The following is a 20,329-nucleotide window of genomic DNA, read 5'->3' on the forward strand; positions in this document are numbered from 1 at the left end:
ATGGAAGAGCCTGCCATTGTTGTTCCACATCTGGTTCTTGCTGTTTACATTCCTTTACTGAGCCTACATCTTCATAAGCTTTTTGGCAGGTATACATTGAACACTTCTGTTTCATGGTCAAGACAGGATCAGAGGCCATGGATACTGACAACCGATTTGTCTGTTTTCTTCTTTTTCCATGACTGTATCTACTGCCTCACCTTGATTTACAAGCAAAACCTAGAAAACCTACAAAAATAAGTGTTTTGTGGTTTATCTAGGAATAATACAGAAAATATTCCTTGTTATTTTTGGTGAAGAAAATCAATTTCGTATAGTTTATTTCAACCTAAATAAAATGCGAGTTTTGCTTAAAAGAAAAAAAAAAGAGTGTTGTACCAGCTCAGGAATACACAAGTGACCAATGGAAGAGAATGGAGAGCCAGAAAGAGATCTGTGCACGTATGACAATACTGTTAGAGCAACAGATTAGCATGAGGGTTTGAAACTAGATAGCTGGGTGAGAGTCCCGGCTCAGTCACTTACAGCCCTGTGACCTTGGGCAAGTGATTTAATTTCTCTGTGCCTCAGTTGTTCCACCTTTAGTTTGGGCATAATTATAATACCTACCTCTTAGGGTAGTTGTGAGGATTAACAGTTAATCCTGTTAATCTCCCAGAGCTCCTAGGTTAAGCTCCCAGAACATTACCTTACACAGTGAACACCAAATAATAACAACAGTTATCATTATTATCACTACAAATCAGTGAGGAAAGGATAGATTTTTCAATCATAGTGCTGGGGAAGGTGGTTAATCGCATAAAAAAAAAAACTAAAAGTAGGTCTGTACTTTACACTATAATCCAAATAAATCCCAGTTGGATCAAGAAGCTAAATGAGAAAAGCAAAATTTTTAAACGTTTTGGAATAAAGACAGAACCTTAGTTCAGAAAAGAATTTCTTAGGGGAAAAATCCTACAAATTATAAAGGAAAATAATGATGAATGTTAATTACATCACAAGCTTCTGTATGACAGAAAGCACCATAAATAAAATTAAAAGCAAACATATATAATAAAGCATTAGAATTTATTTATATGTGAATAAATACATATAAGCAAAACTAAGATCTCAAAGATAAAGTGTAGTCTATGAACACAAGTCACAGAATCGAAAAAAGAACCACACAGGAGCACAGCAAACGAGGTGCAAGCTCACTAAGTAATCTAGGAACTGCAAATGCAAATAACAACGAGAGACCATCTCACACCCATCAGAGAGGAAAACATGAAAATCTCATAGTATCATAACAGACACCAAACCACAGATCCAGGGAGGCACTGTAAAGAGAATGAAACGAAAAGCCACAGATTAGGAGAAAATATTGGTAAAATATATCTGATAAAGGACTTGTATCCAAGATATAGAGAGCTCCTAAAAGTTAATTATAAGACAACCCAATAAACCCAATTAAACAATAACAACCCAATTAAAAATTGGACAAACGATCTGGACAGACAACACCAAAGAAGATATACAAATGGCAAATAAGTATATGAAAAGATGCTCAACACCACATGTCATATGTCATCAGGGAATTACAAATTAAAATATGAACATCATATATACACTAACATGTATAAAATAGATAACTAATAAGAACATGCTGTATAAAAATAAATAAATAAAATTAAATTAAAAAAAATACGAACAACATGAACTCTCATTCATTGCAGGTGGGAATATAAAATGGTACAGCCACAGTGGAGGACAGTTCAGCAATTTCTTTCAAAATTAAACATACTTTTACCATACCAAAAAATAAAATAAATCTCATAGAATCAAGTGTTGACAAGGAAGAAGAGAAGCAAACTCCAAAATAGTGGAAGTCAAACTTGGTACGATCCCTTTGGAGAGCAATCTGGCACATTTAGTGAGGTGCAAAATGTTCCCTTCCTGTGTCCAGCAGTTCTAAGTGCCCTAGACCAGAGAAATTCTCCCGTGAATTAGGAGACCTATACAAGGATATTTATGACAGCTGGTCAGTAACATAAAAAACTGGAAAACCATAAATGGTCATTCACAGAATACTTTAATGGTGATTATAGTCATAAAATGGAATAATATAACATTTAAAATGAAAGATTAGAACTACATTTATCAACATGGATATATATCAATAATCTACAGAATCTGATAGAAATTCTATAAAGTCCAAGAACATGTAAAACAATATATTTTTTTATAAATACTTAAACGTGGTGGGAGCATAAAATTAAAAACACAAGATAATAAGAAACACCGAATTTGTGATGGCAATTACCTCTGGGGAGGGGTGGAGAGAAGGGAACAGAGAGAAGAGAGAGTCCTTTACTATCTTTTTTTTTTTCTTAAAAAAAAAAAATCAAGCTGAGGCAAGTATCATATACTATCATGATTTTATAAATCTGGGTGAAGTGTCTATGGGTATCTGTTATATTTGAAATAATTAAAGTATCTTTAAAGGAACTTCATCATAATTCTTTGTGTGTTTGATCAGTTATAAATAAAACTGAAAGTAATCATAAGGTGTTAAGATCTGAAACTTTAAAAAGGGAAAAATATGCTCCCCAAATCCCCACTTAAAATCCCTGGTGGCGCAGTGGTTGAGAGTCTGCCTGCCGATGCAGGGGACACGGGTTCGAGCCCTGGTCTGGGAGGATCCCACATGCTGCAGAGCAACTGGGCCCGTGAGCCACAACTACTGAGCCTGCGCATCTGGAGCCTGTGCTCCACAACAAGAGAGGCTGCAATAGTGAGGAGCCCACGCACCGCGATGAAGAGTGGCCCCCGCTCGCCGCAACTAGAGAAAACCCTCACACAGAAACGAAGACCCAACACAGCCAAAAAATAAAGAAAGAAATAAAGAAGCTTTCATTAAAAAAAAGGCCCAAGCCATGGGCAGCCAACGTGTTACTCTTCGTTGTATCCAGAGTACATTTATCTATTTTGGTATGTCCTTCCCTAAAAGGACTCATGTGTTTTCAAGTAACTTACCAAACAGTTTTCATGAGCAGCTATATTCTCTGACTGTGCAAAGTACAGGACACTACACTCGAGGTCTTTGGGGCAAAGTGCGCATATCCTTTTTTGCAACCTTTCTGCAACCTGAAAGACACCTATAAAGTAACATCCCTGATGAGAAATGGAAAAGTGGAATTTCTTGGTGTCTGCAACTCCTCCACCCATCTTAAAGTAGAGGGCAGGGAACTTGTTTTATGAGAGAGTCTCAACTCCCAGGGAGAAAAAAAATTGGGACCCAAGCAGAAAAGCAACTTTGTATTTTCTTAATGGCTTAATGAAAGAAAAGAAAAAAATGTTTCATTTAAAATGTCTAAACATGAGGAAAACCTTTACTTAAGAAACATAAGCAGGAATTTAAATACAAAGCTCTCAAAGCATTGCCTTGCCCATAGTAAGCTCTCAATAATGATTACTGACATTATAAATCAACAAGAAAACAATGGTGTATTCAAGAAATAATGCTCTGATTAACTACCTGTAAAAAATAATTTAGATCCCTATATCATACTATATTCAAAAATAAATTTGGGAAAATAAATAAATTTGGGGTGAATTAAAGAAGTAAATGAGCAATATACTTTAAATGTGCTGTAATCTAGCATTATAATAAATTAGGAGAGAAAGATACACGAAGGCAGGAGTTTTTTTTTTTTAAGAGCGGAATAAAGAAAGGAAAGAAGTTTAAGAGGAGAGCTAGGAAGAACAGGGAAGAGACAGGGGGAAAAAAGCCAGCTGTTCCCAATATCCACTGGGTGCATGGGTGAGAGGCAATCTTCTCTAACCTATTAGTTTGCTATTAATTTGGCCACAAGCATCCATTTAACATTTCTTTGCCTTTTCCAATGCTCATCCTGTTATTCATTTAGTTTTCTGTGGCAGAAAGCACTTTCAATTTTACCTTCAAATTTTAGTTTTGAAACAAAAATTCATTTAACCATTTAATGGCGAAAGGTTTACATTTAAATGAGGTTAACCGCTTAAGCGCTTCCTAAAAGTCCTTTTTGTTACTTAAAAGTGTAAGGTCTCTTGATGTCTCTCTTAAACTACATCTTGCATCTCACAATGTCAGAAGACCTCACTTTGGAGCTAGCATTTCTTTCACATTCAGATGAGTTTCTTCCTTAATTAACGTCTGTCTCCTGGATTTGGGTCCTGCTTACTAGTAGGGCTACAAATTAGTAGTCCTCTTGCTCCACATCAACCAAGAAAAAGGGGGGAGACTGAGACAAAACTCCTCAGATGAAATGAAATGGGAGAACTGCTGCTTTTCATTCATCTCAAACCACCACCGAGTTGGGAGCTCCTCTTGTACGAGAGTCACCGCGCTGAGAGCTCTAGACCAGCGCTGTCCGCAGAAACATAGTGTGAGCCACAGGTGCAGATAAAGAATTTCTAGGAGCCTCATTTAAAACAGTCAAAGGAAATGGGTGAAGTTAATTTTAATATGCTTTATTCAACTAAACATATCCAAAATACTACCCTCTCAACATTTAATTAAGGAAACAATTAATTCATTCTTTTGTACTGAGTCTTTGAAGCCCAGTGTATTTTGTGCTTACAGCACCTCTCGACTGGACGAGCCACATTTTCAATGCTCAAGAGCCATATGTGGAGAGTGGCTACTGTACGGAAGGGCACAGCAGAGCATATAAAAAAAACATGAGACAGAACTGTTGCCTGCAAGAAGCTTACAAAATAAACAAGGAGACCAAATAGTATTCTGGAAAATAACAGAATACGTGGCACAAGTAACTGCTGAGTAGGAAATACAATATATGCTATGGACAGAGGAGGAAGTGCTCCTTGTGGGACGGAGTTCTGTCAAGGACACTTCCTTGAGCTGGTACAACCTTGAGATGGAGAGGAAGCAGGGTCGGGGTGGGAGGGACATTGCAGACAGAAGCAGAGATATATAAGAGACCAAGAGGTCTGACTGGGAGACAGAAAACCAGCCAGGCTGAAGAGGAGAGTTCATGCAAAGGAAGCTGGAAAAGAATTTGAGAAACAGATGGTGAAAGGCTGCCAGGAAGGATTTTTTGAGCAGGGGGATAACATGATGAAAGAGTTGTTTTAAGCTCCATTTCAACATGGAGAGAAATACGGTGCACCTGGATAGGAAGGCTGGACATTATAATGCTGTCAACTCTATCTCAGATAAGTGCGGACAAAAAAATGTTGCCTGACAACAAGCCATCAGCCACTGCAGCAAACCCTGTCCCCCCAACAATGTGTGTCCTGAGGGGAATTCAGGATCGAGAAAAAACAGGATACTGGCCCTAGACAGTTACCACACATTTCTAAGGAATAATTTCAACGAGCCCAGACTCTTGCATCTTCCCATACTTAGAAAAGCACTAAAATCATTAACTTAAGAGGTCTGTTTTTTGTTATTAGCAGTAATTGTTTGATGTCTAACTACATGTTTGTTTTCAGCAAAAACTCCTATATATCCTGGCTCATTCCTTACCTCTTCCGATCAGTTCCTCAGAGCGGAGAGCCTGTCTCCCAGGCCACAGTCTTCAGTAAGCTCCCCAAATAAAACATCTCGCAATTTTTAGGTTGTGTTTTTCTTCAGTCAACATAAGTTTTAGATTTAATGCCATTTCAACTTAAATCCCAAGAAGGTTATTTTAAAGAACTTGAAAAAAATATTATTTGGAAGAACAAATGAGCAAGGGCAGTAAAGAACACTTTAAAAAAAAAATGAAAGGGTGTCTACCTGATTTAAAAACATACTATAAAGGTACAGCTGGGACAGAAGGTTAGATGACCATGTCAAAAGAAAGAACACAAAGTGCAGAGAGAAGTGGATCATAATCTCTAATTATGAATTTAAGTTACCATAAGGTGGCATTTGCATTTCTTCTCTGGCACTGATGTCCTTAGCCCATTTTTCTATTGGTTTATTCACTACTTCCTTACTGATTTATAAGAGCTTGTAGTGTATCCAGGATACTCACTCTTTGTTAGTCAAATATGTGGCCTTTTAACTTTGTTTATAATGTTCTCTGATATACAGAATGTTTAAAGGTTTTGTTTGATGAAATTATATCAATCCTTTATCACTTCTCACTCTTGGGTAGGGGGAACATAACTTAGAAGACACCTCTTCTTTTCCTCTAGAATTTTATTTCTTACATTATAATATTAACGTGGAATTTATTTTATTGTAAAGTATGAGATGGAGATCTAACTTATATTCATAATGGCTAGCCACTAATTTAAAATCTTTTTTCATATATTTAATTATTACATATATTTAGATTTGTTCTACATACTTCTATTTGTTCCACTGATCTGTCACTTCCCCCACCAATACAACACTTTACAATTTTCAATGTTTTAGAATATATTTTAATATTTGACCACACAAAGCCTCCATCCTAGGATGAAAATGGGAAAAAAAATCCCCAAATTTTATTCACCTTGGGCCCAAAATCTACTTCGACTAAATACCGTGCTCTTATTTAAAAGAACACTCAAACTGGACATTAAAATTTGTAAAGCATAGGCTAAAAAAAGTTTCAGGCAGTTAAATTACTAGTGCTAAAATTCCCTAATAAAAAAATATGATAATGTTTGATAGGCTATGCAGCACTCCTTGTGTAAGAGCTAGGTATTTTTGCCTTGTCACCCTTTCCTGTGCAGAGCTGCACCTGCAGACCGGTGAACTGCATTGGGCTGAGCTATCAGGCCGCTGATACCTGAGTGTGGTCCCCTGTGCTTGCTCTGGGGACTCTGCCTGTCTGAGCTACACTCCCAAGTCTGCAGGGTCTTGGCACTTGGGAACACAGAGGTGGTGGCAACGTTGCTGTCCTCTGATCTGGAGTTTCCAGTGCTGATGGACAGAAACGCAAGGTGGACACACAGGCTCCACCTAAGAGTTTTTTCCTGCTAAAACACCCCCTCATCACAATTTCCTAAAAGAGCTTGGCTATTTTAACTTGTTTATTCTTCTAGACTGGGGGATCACAGAACTCTCTGTAGTTGGGAGAGTAACATTATAGGCTTTTACACAGACAGGCATCCCTCACATCTGATCGTTTGCTACACATTATCTGAAACTCATGGACCAAATACATTTGGATAACTTGATATTCCTCACTATCTGAACTCAGGAACTGTATAGATTCAGACAGTGAGGGACAGGTGTATCATGGGGGCTGGGAAGAGTCCATTGGTCTCCATCAGTAGTTGAGACCAAGAACAATGAAGATATGTAGGTCTCCCCAAGGTCTTTCTACTGGGTCTAGCAGGCCTAAGGACTCACAGAGACTGACTCAACGAGAATTCTCAAAAATGAAACTGGTAACCAGGAAAGGTTCTATAGAATGAAGCCGAAGAAAAATTATAAGCCAAGAATACGTGAACTACAACTAACTCAAACCAACAGTGGCAGTCTCGCCAGCAATCTCCAGGCTCAGCTCCACCTGGGAAGGGATTATTAAGGCCACAGCCTCTGCAGGGGTGTCTTCCCAATGCTTCTCTTCCAAGAGACGGTCTTAAAGCTCACCAGACAAGGGCAATCCACCCAGAGGATTGAATCTGGGGTAGTCGGATAGGATGGCCAAGGAACATGTTCCACCACTAAAGAAATGAGTGAAACTGATAGAATGAGATTCACTAACCCTATACTTCCATTTACAATCCCCTTCCAATAGGGTATGGTCTATGCTCTGGACTGGCAACCAATTTATGGTGCTGGCTTGGAAATTCTTTCCTCTTTTCTCCTTTGATCAATAGTTTTCATTGCAGTTTACTATTTTAGTTCTGCCACTGTATATCAGATGTGTAGACGTTATTACTGAGTCCAGTGACTGCATACCTGAACTGACCAAAACAGAAGGGGAGTAGATATTACCTAGAGGCTTTGGTAATGGACTTGGAAAATGAATGGCTTTATCACATTGTCTCTGGATGGTGTGACTGGACATAACTTTCGGAGAAGTTTGGCAGGAAGTATATTTGGGATAGCCAGAAGGCATTACTGGGGACAGCTTCAGAATGTGAAAAGAGGAATAAGGATGTCTGTGTTGTAAGGGAGGGGTGGCAGGCAGCCAGGGAATAGGATGTTCAGTGGACTTCCTTAGGGTATCCATTTGACTCACAATCATACACAGGGATAAGCCCCAGCAGGTATGTTTATACTACGTGACTCTCTTTCCCTAGGCACAGCTGACAGTCCCAGAGGACCAACCTGCCCATCTCCCACATATACAGAATTCAGAATAGAAGATTTTAGTTCAGATTGGGCTGGTTTCTTGAAGATGTAAAAACTGAGAAGCTGTGAGGGTAGCCATCTTCTATCCCATTATCAGGAAAACTGGACCAAAGAAAGAGAACAAAGCAGATATTCTGAGTGCTGTCAAAGTTTATGACAGCTTCTCAGGCCCTATTTCCTGGCTCTTTCTGATAAATGCTATAGCATCCATGTTCCTGGGGTCTGTGAGTGTGGTCTCCCTGCTTTCCAGAACAAACATCCCTTTTGCTTAAATGACATCAAGTTGATTTTGTACTATTTGTAGCCAACAAGTCCTAATTAACACAGGAAGTACCATGACCTGATCTGTGTGTAGGCACGTGTGAACGTATGTGCGTGCGCACATGTGCACTTGAGAGTGAGTTTCAGCAGCAGCGTGGACAGTGGACTGCCCTGCCTTCACTGTTTTCTACCTGGTTCATTCTGATAATCTCATTTCCCTCCTTCTGCTTTCCCTGTCATGACACCACTTCATTCTTCACGTTGCTGCCAGAGTGATCTATCTAAAATGTACATTTGCCCATGTTTCTCTCCTGCTTAAAAACCCTTCTCTATCACCTAAAGATCAGAAGCCAAGCTCTTTAGTGCTACATACAACCCCATTCATTCCTTCAACATATACTTAATGTAGAGTTTTAGGCACTAGAAATAAAGCAGGGAATAAGATGTGAATTTCAACTCTCATGGAACTTACATTTTAGTAGTACAGAGACATCAAACAAGTATTATTTCAGGATGTGGTTAAGTGCTATGAAGAAAGAGCAGGGGAAGGAGGTAGAGATTAATGAGGGTGGGGGAGGGCTCTTCTAAACAGGATGGGCAGGCAAGGCTGTGGAGGGTACATTTGAGCAGATATTTGAATATGGTGGGGGGCTTAGAGGACTCACAGTGCAGTGAGGGGTAGCAGAGTCATCAAGATGGGTAGGGGCTGGATCAGATCAGGACATGGGGTACACTGTAGCCACAGTAAGATTATTCTGAAAGTAATGAGAGACTATTGGAGGGCTTTGAGTAGGAGAATCACACTTACTTTTTGTTTTTTAAAGATCATTTTGGCTACTGTGCAGGCTTGTCTGTATGAGAGGCTGGAGTGGAAGCCAGGGGACCAATAGTCCAGGCCTGAGATGATGGTGGCTTGGATGGCAGTGATGGAAGCGGTGAGAAGAGGCCAGGCTTGAGATATATTCTGAAGAAAGAACTGACTGGTCTGACTAATGCATTAGTTGGGAGGTAAGGAGGAAAGAGAGGCACCAAGAGTGGCACTGGGGTTTTGGTCTGAGCAACCAGGTGAATGGAATGGGGAAGGCTGGTAGTGGCTGAGCAGGTTTGGAGTGTGTGGGTGTGTGCAGGCAAACAGGAGTCTTCTTTGGGACATATTCAGTTTGAGATCGTTCCTGGCATTAATGAAGTTGGTTACACAAGTCTGGAGTTTGGGGAAAAGGTCAGGATGTAACCTCACCTCCGGTAACTCCTCATCTTGCATTCTGTATACACATTAGCTAAATGAAACAGTCAACTGCTTGGCTTGTGGTTGCCACATCTGATGTTTTATGGCTGGTGCCTTTTTTCGAGTCTTCACCTCTTTCTGGACCACCTTTTCAAGCTTTGTATCTCTGGGTGACTCTTTCTCTTTAAAACTAAGGATGCTCCTTGAACACCAGGCTGAGCTGGAGGAGCTCCTCATTTGTGATTCTGTGGTTCTTAGCAGGTCACACAGGAGTTGCCTATTAGACTCTCTAGGGCAAGGTCTGCCTAACTCGTCTCTGCATCCCCGGCACCTGGTGCTGAGCCTGCACAGGGTAAGCGCTCTACATCTGCTGAAACGCAGGGAAGGAGCCCAGCCAGAAGGCTGTTGCCTCACTTAATGGGGAGGGCCACAGACTTGAACTACTCATGGAAAGGAGGGGATGGTTCCAAAACGTTACATTCTCTGTGGAAACTTCTCAAACTGCTTCCTGAGGCCTAGCTGACCACTTCTCTTCAAGAGGGGTCCCCCTCCAGCCTTCCTCCCTAGAGCATTTCTCCGACTGCATTGTTTTAGGGGTGGGTGAAACCGCGCTGGGAGAGTAAACTCCCAGGCATTTCCTTCGGTTTTCCTTGCTGGCTGTATTCCTAGAGTTGTAGGACTGTAGCAATGGGCTGTTCCATTAGCAGTGGGTGAGGTAAACGGTAAATAAACGGTAAACGGAAGGCAAACCCTCTCCTTACGAGAGGCCCTGGGCAGCGGTCTGGGAGCAGGGCCGCCGGCGGTGGACGCCCAGAGGCCGAGGGGCTACTGAGCCAAGACCTCAGCGCTGTCTCGGGAGGCGGGTTCGCGGGCCCCCAAGCGGCGGCGGCCGAGGGGCTGCTGAGCCAAGACCTCAGCGCTGTCTCGGGAAGCGGGTTCGCGGGCCCCCAGGCGGCGGCGACCAGGGAGCTGCCCTGGGCCCCGACTGCCCCTGCCGCCCCCCGCCCCCCGAGCAGTACTCACCGGTTGGGTGGGGGACCCCGTCCCGCCCAGCCCGGGCCTCGGACCAGCTGGCGCCGCAGCTCGACTCGGGCTCGGGAGGTCCCGCCGGCTCCATATCTGCGCACTGCGCCCGCGCAGCCGGAAGTCCGTTTCGGCGAAATCATGATGATTGATCTCCCCTACCCGCGGGAAAAGTCCCGAGCAGGAAGAGACCCGTCGGCTTTGTAGATGCAGTTCTCAAACAGAAATTCGCAACTTCTCCAGATCTGAGTCTGAATTTGAATTGCTTTTTTTTTAAAAAAAAATCATGCCAGGAGCTCCCCACCCTGCGCCCACTTAAGCGATAGTCGGAGTAAAGGTGGCCGAAGCCCCTGGACTCAGCTGGAGAAATGATTGTTCTTCTGAGGGTTTATCCATTATTTTCTAAAAACTGTATCACACCAAGTTTGGCCTAAACAGGTCTATCATAAACGGACGCAGAATTAACTGACAGTAATTCCAGTTGCAGTCGCAAGCCTTTATTTAGCACCCATTGGGTACACAGCACCATACAAGACAAGGTTTTTGGTGCATGGAATACACATGTAGAGAACACAAACGCATAGAATTAAATTACAGTTAAAAAATAAGTTGCTCTGTAAAAGCAGCATGTAATAGCTGGTGGTTTGCTGAGGAACTAATCAAAGGAAAACTCCTGGAGGTCTTGCTTTTTGAGCAGATTTTAAAGAGAGGAAAGGAGGCAAACTGGGGACAGAAAAGAGAACAATATTAAAAAGGATAACTTGGATAGTCTTGACAAACACAAATGGATTACAGAAGCAAGAGTGTGGAGATGCAAAACGGGAGAAAAGAGCACGCTCTGGCAGCAAAATTTTTTTTTCTTTCAAGCAGTAAGATGGAAGAGTACACCTTGCCAGGCCAGAAAGAAAGTCCTAAAGAGACTGGATAAGAAACTGAAGAGCTCAGCTAGGTCAGGTGAAGCAGTTGAAGAGCCCCTTACCCCGCTCTCAGTTTATAATCTCAGCTTTTCAGTGTTCCACTCTTAAGAATGAGCAGACTTAACACACATATATGGAATCTAAAAAAAAATGATTCTGAAGAACCTAGGGGCAGGACAGGAATAAAGATGCTGTCCTCTATGCAGACATGGAGAATGGACTTGAGGACACAGGGAGGGGAAGGGTAAGCTGGGACGAAGTGAGAGTAGCATGAACATACATACACTACCAAATGTAAAACAGATAACTAGTGCGAAGCAGCCGCATAGCACAGGGAGAGATCAGCTCGGTGCTTTGCGTCCACCTAGAGTGGTGGGATAGGGAGGGTGGGAGGGAGACACAAGAGGGAGGAGATATGGGGATGTATGTATATGTATAGCTGATTCACTTTGTTATACAGCAGAAATTAACACACCATTGTAAAGCAATTATACTCCAATAAAGATGTTAAAAAAAATCCTTTATTTAAAAAAAAAAAAAAAGAATGAGCAGACTGCCAAGATCTAACTAACTAACTGAGGAAAGCCTAAAACATGAACGACAAAGACCAAAGGACACATACAGGGAAAACACAGAAACAAACCTTGCAGGTCAGAATATTCAGGAAAAAGATAATATAGATATGAATGCCTGTATGTATGTTATACTATATAAATAGTATTTTCAAAGAGATAAGATACTGCAACCATGAACCAAAAATAGGATATTGAAGAAAAAAAACATTCAGAGAAGAGAGCTCTAGAAATTTAAAATGAGACCAAAAAAAAAAAAACCTAACCAGAACAAAACAAAACCCAATCCCCACCCCGCAAAAACCCCCCAAACAAAAACCCAACACAATAGGCAAATTGTAAGATTAAGTTGAGGAAATCTCCCAGAAAGTAGAGCAAGAAGACAAAGCTGGAAATTAAGAGAAAAGATAAGAAAATGAGAGAACCAATCCTGGAGGTCTAATGTCTAGATAAATAGGAAGAGACAACAGATAACAGACAACAGAACTATTTCATTAAAGAAATATAGTTCAAGAAAATTTCTCTGAAGAACAAAGTTTTCAGATTGAAAGATCCCTCCCACCAAGCACCTGGTATGAGGTATGAAAACTAACTCTTACTGGGAACAGAACATTGGGACAAAGAGAATGCTATAAGCTTGAAAAAAACTGGCCACGTATACAAAAGATAAAGAACGGCTTTATCTGACTTCCAACAGTCACCCTGAAGGCCAGAGGTGAGAACATTTTCAGACTTCAAAGCAGCAACACTGGAATGTAGCAGATGTGTTCAAAATTGGGTATGGAAGCTACTCACGAACTGAGTACCCATACCCTGCCAAAATAGCAATCAAATGTAAGGGTAAAATAACATGTTCAAACATACAAGGGCTCAAAATATTCACCTCTCATTTTTCCCTTTCAAAAGCTACTGGAGGATGTGCTTCACCAATATGTGGGAGTAAATCCAGGAAAGGGGAAATAACGGGATTTAACTGGCAACAGACCTGACATAGGGAAGACAAAGGGAATCTCTAGGATGCTGACGGAAGATGACAGCTGTGAACCAGTACAGAATGAAGCAGATCAAGATGTTGATTTCTGCACAAAAACATTTTCCATACTTATCAAGTGTCTTCACTTTATTTTAGTGCATTGCCTAAAATTCCTGCATCTTTACTGTGAATAAATGGACTTCTCAACTTTCCTCATCTGTCTACAGGCTGTTTGGGTTATAATATTTTGCTCCCTTTCCTAGCTCTTTGGTTTCCCACTCTCTAAACCAATTTCAAGTTAAATTTTTATTTAGTTCAATATTTTAAAGAAATTAATCGGGTCCAAACTTAGAAGAGATTTTTGTTTGAAAGGTAACCAAACTAAACCCAGAATCAAGATCAAAAAAAAAAAAAAGAAAAAAAACCCCTCAAAAACCAGAACTACTTTTAATTACTCCTTTTTGAGCTAGTATTCCCATCCTGGTTCCTAGTGGGAAGTTCCTGGCAGCCAAATGTATATCTTTGTTATAGATAAAATTAGTTTTAACTCTTGGAGATTCTCATCCTCTTTCCACTAGACAATCATGGTCAGGTAACCTAGAGCAAAGTAACTTTCTCTAGGAAAATAATTTGCACATCATGCCTAGGAGAGTCCAAGGGTCTGTTTCAGACTTTGCAGTTCAGTAGAATTGTTTTGTTAAGTGAAATTCTTGCCCAGCACAATCTCTTCTGGCTTAAATAAGCCATGTCTGACTATTTTCTAAGTTTCCTTTTCATAAGGCTCTATCTAGAACAAAAATATTCTAATTCCTCCAAGTTTCTACTCCCTCCTTTCCTGTCCGTGTTTATGTGGAAGGAGTGAAGAGAATCTGTGGAAAAGAAATTGAATCGCAAAGAGTGTGCCAAAACCTTCCCCACAGGAGAGCTTCTACCCCTTCTCATTCAAACGGACTGATGGGACACTTTCACGGAGCCAGATACAGCTTCTCCAACTAGCACTAAAATACTTGGAAGTAATATGCATGAAGTGAATTTCGACAGATGCTTCAGGCTCTGTTGCCCACCTTATGGTTCACAATGGTAAATTATTTGCCAGGAATTAAACATAAATAAATTTTGTAGGTAAAGATGTGAGCTTTGGCCCTTTGGGGCCATGAAAGTCAAAGATAATTCCAAAAGCAATAAGAAGTGCTGAAATCAATTGTGACATTTGTCTTTCTTAATATATAATTTACAAATAAGTTACAAATTATATAGCAGTATTTCATATAAAATATACACTTCCATCCTACTCATGTACAGTTGAACAGCAGTAAGAATAAAGAGATACCCTATGCATATGAAAATGTCCTTATTTTGTTCCTAGTGTTTCTAAGTAATGCAAATGGACCCCCCAACAAGGGTAAACTGAGAGGAATTCTCTTGATGGATCATAACCTAAATTAATGCCACTGACCACTGGGGTTTCTTTTGCATGACTCTAATTTCAGCTTGATAAGCTAATTTCATGAACAGGCACTAGCTACAGATTTATAATATTTTTTTCCTACACTTATTAAACCCACATTGGCAGAATATTTCTTTTTCAGGCATAGTCCCAGCTTCATAACCATAATCCCACGTTAGTTCTGTTCTTGCTTTCACATACCTAGAAAGTAGAAATTTTAAAAATAATCATAAATTACCCTGAATAACTACCAAATGAACCAAGTTTGATTATATCAATTTTCATATTAACATCATTAACCATCCTCAAAAATATGGTTTTCTCTCTCTCTCCAACAACAACCAATTAGGAATGCTCTTTTATTAAGAATAATCACTTAAGTTTTATTTCAAATCTACTAAAATCATAAGTAAGAAGAAACTTGTCAATATCCACAAGGAAGGAAGTGTGTTTTGCAAACAGTGGAACCCAGTAATGTGATGAGGCATGTGGTGTGGTAGTTGGGGGCAGTTTGGACTCAAAGATGTAGCATTCTGCATCATTTATCCTCTGAACTGAACTGGCTGAGGCCTGCCATCCTTAGCCTTTTCAGGCATTAACTCTAAGAGGAAATAAGAATGAAAATTTCAGCTATTTAAAATTTTATTGACCACAAACAGTTTGGGATAACTGAATATTCTAGGGTGCCAGATATGTGGGGCTATAGCATATATCTTCTCTTAATATTTTTCTATTGTTATTTTTAAAGTCACAATTTCAAAATGAAATCATATAAAAAAAATTTTCAAACCTGTTGGTGAAGAACGCCACCAATGGAAAATTTCTGTCATGTGTTTCTACAAAAACATTCTGTACCAAAAGATTTGGGCAACAACTATGCTGTTAAAAAAATAAACACAGAGGTTAGACATAGCATCAAGTTTGATACCTTGTTCTTTGCAGCATTAGAATACCATTCTGTTTCCAACACATCTAACTTATTTTTGTTTATATCTTTTTTTTCCTGACTAGTATATAGAATATCATAGCTCATTACAATTTTGTTGATGGTAGGAATCCATTCAGAAAAGCCCTGTTTTGACACTCTTACATCTTTCCAGTAGAAAGGCAAAATGGTGCAAACCCCTATAGAAGATAATCTGTCAGTATTTATCGCTATTATAGATGCATATCTTTTGATTCAGCAATCCAGTATCTGGAAATGTATCCGACAGATATATCTGCACATGTATCCATGTGTAAGATTATTCACTGAACATTGTTTTTAACAGTAGAAGTTTGGAAACAATCCAAATATCTATCTAAAGAGGATTGGTTACATGAACTTTAGGATATCCACACATTGGAATTCTATGCAGCTATTAATATAAACAAAAAGAACGAGGAGCTCTGTGTACTGATTAGAAAGATCTCCAGGGCACGTTGCTAATTAAAAAAAAACAAGGTGTAGGATAGTAAATATAATATGCTATCTTTTATGTAATGGGTAGGAATAAGAACATATATTTACTTGTATTTGCATAAAGAAACTATAAGAATACACAAAAAAGTAGTAAAAATGATTTAACTATAGAGGGTGGAGTGGGGGCCGGGTGAATGTGGGCACAGTACATTTTTTTTAAACAAAACAAAAAGTTTAATATGAAGAATGTATATGACCTGAGTTTTACAACACAGTCAAACAGACCTGTTGGAAAGGGTACCTGTATACGTAACTGATTTCTCTGCTGAACATGACCTTCTCCTTTCTCCAAGGCTTCTAACATGATGATACTATTTCCTCCTATTACCACCATTCCAATATTGTTCTGTTGCCCACTAGCTGCCACCTCTACACATTCATCTATCACCAGATTCATAAAGGGATCAAATCCCAGCAATTTTCCTCAGACATATTTGCCACCATTAAATTTCAATGATAACTTCCTGTCCACACAGTTTTTTCAATTTGGGCCTGGTAAGCTTTACTCATGGTGCCTACTTGGCAGGGTCAGAGCTACCTTGATACAGAATTCTGTTTGGCTGTATGTATGTATGTAGGTATTCTCTAAGGCTTTTTATTTTATTTAAACTTTGAAATCTTGTGAATGTATTATCTAAGTAGAAAATTAAATTTAAAAAGAAAGAAAAGCCCGTTTTTTTCCTCCTATAAAGAAGGGATGGACCCAGCTGGTGAAACCAACCATATAGTTCTCGTGCAGCCACCATTCAACACAACCTACCAGAAAGGAAGCCACAACAGTCCTTTGCTAGAGATCATTCTTTTTTTTTTTTTTTTTTGGTACGTGGGCCTCTCACTGTTGTGGCCTCTCCTGTCGCGGAACACAGGCTCCGGACGCGCAGGCTCAGCGGCTGTGGCTCACGGACCCAGCCGCTCTGCGGCATGTGGGATCTTCCCAGACCGGGGCATGAACCCGCGTCCCCTGCATCGGCAGGCAGACTCTCAACCACTGCGCCACCAGGGAAGTCCTAGAGATCATTCTTTAATGATCTTCTGGCTCTCCTGGCATGTTTATGTTTAATAGCTCCTAGCATGTTTGGCAATAGTGTAGAAGTAGTGAAAGTGGAATAGAGAAAAGCAGTTGTAGGAAAGAGGAAGGGAGGAGAGGATTCTGTTCCCTGTTAACCAAGTATCCTCCTAACTAGGACAGAGAAAAAGAAAAAAGCCAAATAAAGATTTATCTAGCAAGGAGAAAAGCTCTTTGGTTTTAAAGATTTTCCGACTTAAGAGTATTTTCTCTTCTGATGGCACCTGAATTACATGTAAAATTATCACTGAGGGCTTCCCTGGTGGCATAGTGCTTAAGAACCCACCTTCCAATGCAGAGGACACGGGTTCGAGCCCTGGTCCGGGAAGATCCCGCGTGCCACGGAGCAACTAAGCCCGTGCGCCACAACTACTGAGCCTGTGCTCTAGAGCCCACGAGCCACAACTACTGAAGCCCGCATGCCTAGAGCCCATGCTCCGCAACAAGAGAAGCCACCGCAATGAGAAAGCCCACGCACCACAACAAAGAGTAGCCCCTGCTTGCCCCAACTAAAGAAAGCCCGCGCGCAGCAACGAAGACCCAACGTAGCCAAAAATAAATTAATTAAAATAAAATAAAATAAAAATAATCACTGAACGTCAACTTCAAACTACTCAAAAGTCATTTTAAAGAGGTGTTGAGGAAATTCCCTGGTGGTCCGGTGGTTAGGACTCCACTTTCACTGCTGAGAGCACAGGTTCAATCCCTGGTCAGGGAGCTAAGATCCCGCCAGCTGTGCGGCGTGGCCGGGGGGCGGGGGGGAAGGGAGTGTTGAGCTTCGCAAAGGGAATGCATAAAAGAATCATGGGCCATGCATGCTTCCCACTACTTTAAGGGAAAAAGCAAAGCTGCCCATCCCACTAATTCAACCCCAGAGAGGAAGAAGAGCTCTGATACAGATCAAAGAGAAAAATTAAGGCCATATCCAGGGATCAGAGTACTAGAGTGGACCTTTCCAAAGATGTGTGGAGGGTATCAAAGTTCCCATCCTCCTTCCACGACTCCTCTTCACTCTCCTGGATAGGATAAGCAAGGACAAAGTGGAGCCCAGAGAGTACGGGGCATACAGGTGGCTTCCACATGGTCCAGTTGGCCAAAGAGAGTCTATATACACACTGGGACTAGAGGTTGAAGCGGATTTTTTTCCCTGTAGGATTCCTGAGACCATACATTCTTTGATAAACATGTATGACGGTAGGAGGCAGGATAGAATAGCAGTATGATGGGAAAGCTACAAGGTAACTCCACACTACTCAGTAGTTATGGCCAATAATACAAGTTATCCCTCTTACCATGAAGATGCCAGGAGTCTTAAGTCTTGAACCTTAAAATCAGAGAAATCATAAATATTTCTCTGTATAAACAAAAATAAATCTCATTACATATATCCCAAACATACACAGAAACAGAAAACGACTATGGTTTAGGAATAAAAAAGGAGTAAGATAGTAAAATGCAATATTCTGATAAATGTACTGGTTTTCTGTACTAAGCCACTAAACCACTCAAAACTTAGTGAGAGTAAGCAAAACATAAGTACTCCCAACTGATTTTTTTGAATAGATAGAGGCATTTCACTGTATTATATAAGACACAAAAGAGAAGCTTATTCTATGAGTCCCATTGTGATATTTTTTTGAAGTAATGAATCTTGAAAACCTTTCAATAAACATATATGATTTTCTTACTATTTCTTATAGCTTTCTCAAGCAAATGTTTACTGTGTGCCAGGTACCTTTTAAGCACTTTATATATAATACATTTAATCTTCATAACGTCCTAGACAGTTATTATTATCTCCATATTATAGGGGTGGGAAATACAGCATAGAGAGGTCAAGTAACATGCCCCAGGTCATGTGTGGAGGACTGGCATTTTTAAAAAAATTTTTTAATTGAAGTATATTTGGTTAGGACTGGCATTCTAATCTAGGTAGTCTGGCTTTGGAGTCTTTTAATCATATTTTCCTCATGATTTTGTTAAGAAGCCTAGGGAAAAAAAAATGTGTTTAGACATAGGAACCTCAGCCCATATACTCACATTAAGGAAGCGGCCCACATTTCCTTCTTTTGTGGCATCCAATAAAAACACACTCCCTTTATTGAATTTCTTTAGAGAATCAGATGAAGTATTCTTGGTTTCACTTGGTAACTCTTTATCACAAGAGACCTGCTGGTTTTGACATGCTGGAGATTTTTCCTCTTGGGGCTTTTGTATTTGAATCTCATTCTGATCATCCAGTGTGACTGTTTGGTGACATCTGCCCCCTGGTGGAGTTTCTTCTCTACATTTAGTTATATCTATCACATCTGATTCAATCACAGGGTTGTCTTCAGAATCTTCAGCTTGGTTTGAGCTTGAGTCCTCTAATAAACGTTGTGGAAGGAATTGTCAGGAAATGTAATTGGCTGAGCAACAGTGGTGAGAGTAACAATTCTAATTAAATGCAAGCTGTGCTAATTATTGCTAATCCTTACAATGTATTAAGGTAGACAGTACTCCAATTTTACAAATGAAAACTTCAAGCCTCTGAAGGCTTAAGGGATTCACCTAACTAGCAATAGTAATGAGAAGTGGGGTAAGAAACCCAGAAATATCTGACCCCAAAGCCTGCCTTCTTTCTACTACATAACAATGCCTTTTTATGAATCTGTATACATGTTGCTTCCTGTTACTGTATTTAATCTCTACTCCTTAGAAACTGACTTACCTCTCTTCAACTTTGGAATCTGCATTTAAGTGTATTCTAAACAGCTGTAACAGAGAGGGTATTTAGGGAGCACTTTAGGCCTTTAATATACCAATGAAAGGCCTGAGGAGACCCTGATGGAGTCACCCTCTATAAGTCCCAATAGTAATAACTATTGCTATGGGTTTTGTATACATTAATGTTTGGAGTTTTTACTAGATGATCATTCAATAATTACACTTTTACAAACAATAGTACTTTAGAAGAAGATGAACTACTTATTTTTCTTATCGAATAATGGAAATAATTTTTTGAAAATATTCAAAAGTATGAATGCATGTCAAATGGAATAAAATGATTTATTTTTAAAAAGTCATTTGTGTCACCTAATTCAGTGGCACGAAGAAATTATACTTCTCTAAAATTAATGT

The 20,329-nt window shown here is 40.0% G+C and overlaps 2 protein-coding genes and 1 pseudogene across 5 annotated transcripts in view; 1 reads left to right on the top strand and 2 right to left on the bottom strand.

Annotated features, from left to right (window-relative positions):
• Nucleotides 1–20,329, top strand: part of RCBTB1 (RCC1 and BTB domain containing protein 1) — a 108,800-nt gene that overhangs the window by 77,609 nt on the left and 10,862 nt on the right. The gene's annotated exons all lie outside the window — the stretch shown is intronic.
• The window catches only part of LOC132413902 (histone-lysine N-methyltransferase SETDB2), an 80,924-nt gene that overhangs the window by 21,677 nt on the left and 38,918 nt on the right, over nucleotides 1–20,329 (bottom strand). The window contains exons 12-14 of one of the 4 annotated variants that reach the window (XM_059996162.1): nucleotides 19,250–19,575; nucleotides 15,472–15,560; nucleotides 11,265–14,882 (exon numbers count right to left, since the gene is read on the bottom strand). In XM_059996162.1, coding sequence (XP_059852145.1) covers nucleotides 14,765–14,882; nucleotides 15,472–15,560; nucleotides 19,250–19,575 — 533 coding nt within the window. In that variant the 3' untranslated portion in view covers nucleotides 11,265–14,764. Of the gene's footprint in view, nucleotides 1–3,015; nucleotides 3,138–10,772; nucleotides 10,868–11,264; nucleotides 14,883–15,134; nucleotides 15,283–15,471; nucleotides 15,561–19,249; nucleotides 19,576–20,329 lie in introns of those variants that run through there. The other 3 variants (XM_059996163.1, XM_059996164.1, XM_059996161.1) reach the window with 3 other exon arrangements.
• LOC132413886 (small nuclear ribonucleoprotein G pseudogene) lies at nucleotides 15,926–16,618 on the bottom strand (annotated as a pseudogene).

This window comes from Delphinus delphis, chromosome 18, assembly GCF_949987515.2.
Source record: "Delphinus delphis chromosome 18, mDelDel1.2, whole genome shotgun sequence".
NCBI classification, from domain to species: Eukaryota; Metazoa; Chordata; class Mammalia; order Artiodactyla; family Delphinidae; genus Delphinus; species Delphinus delphis.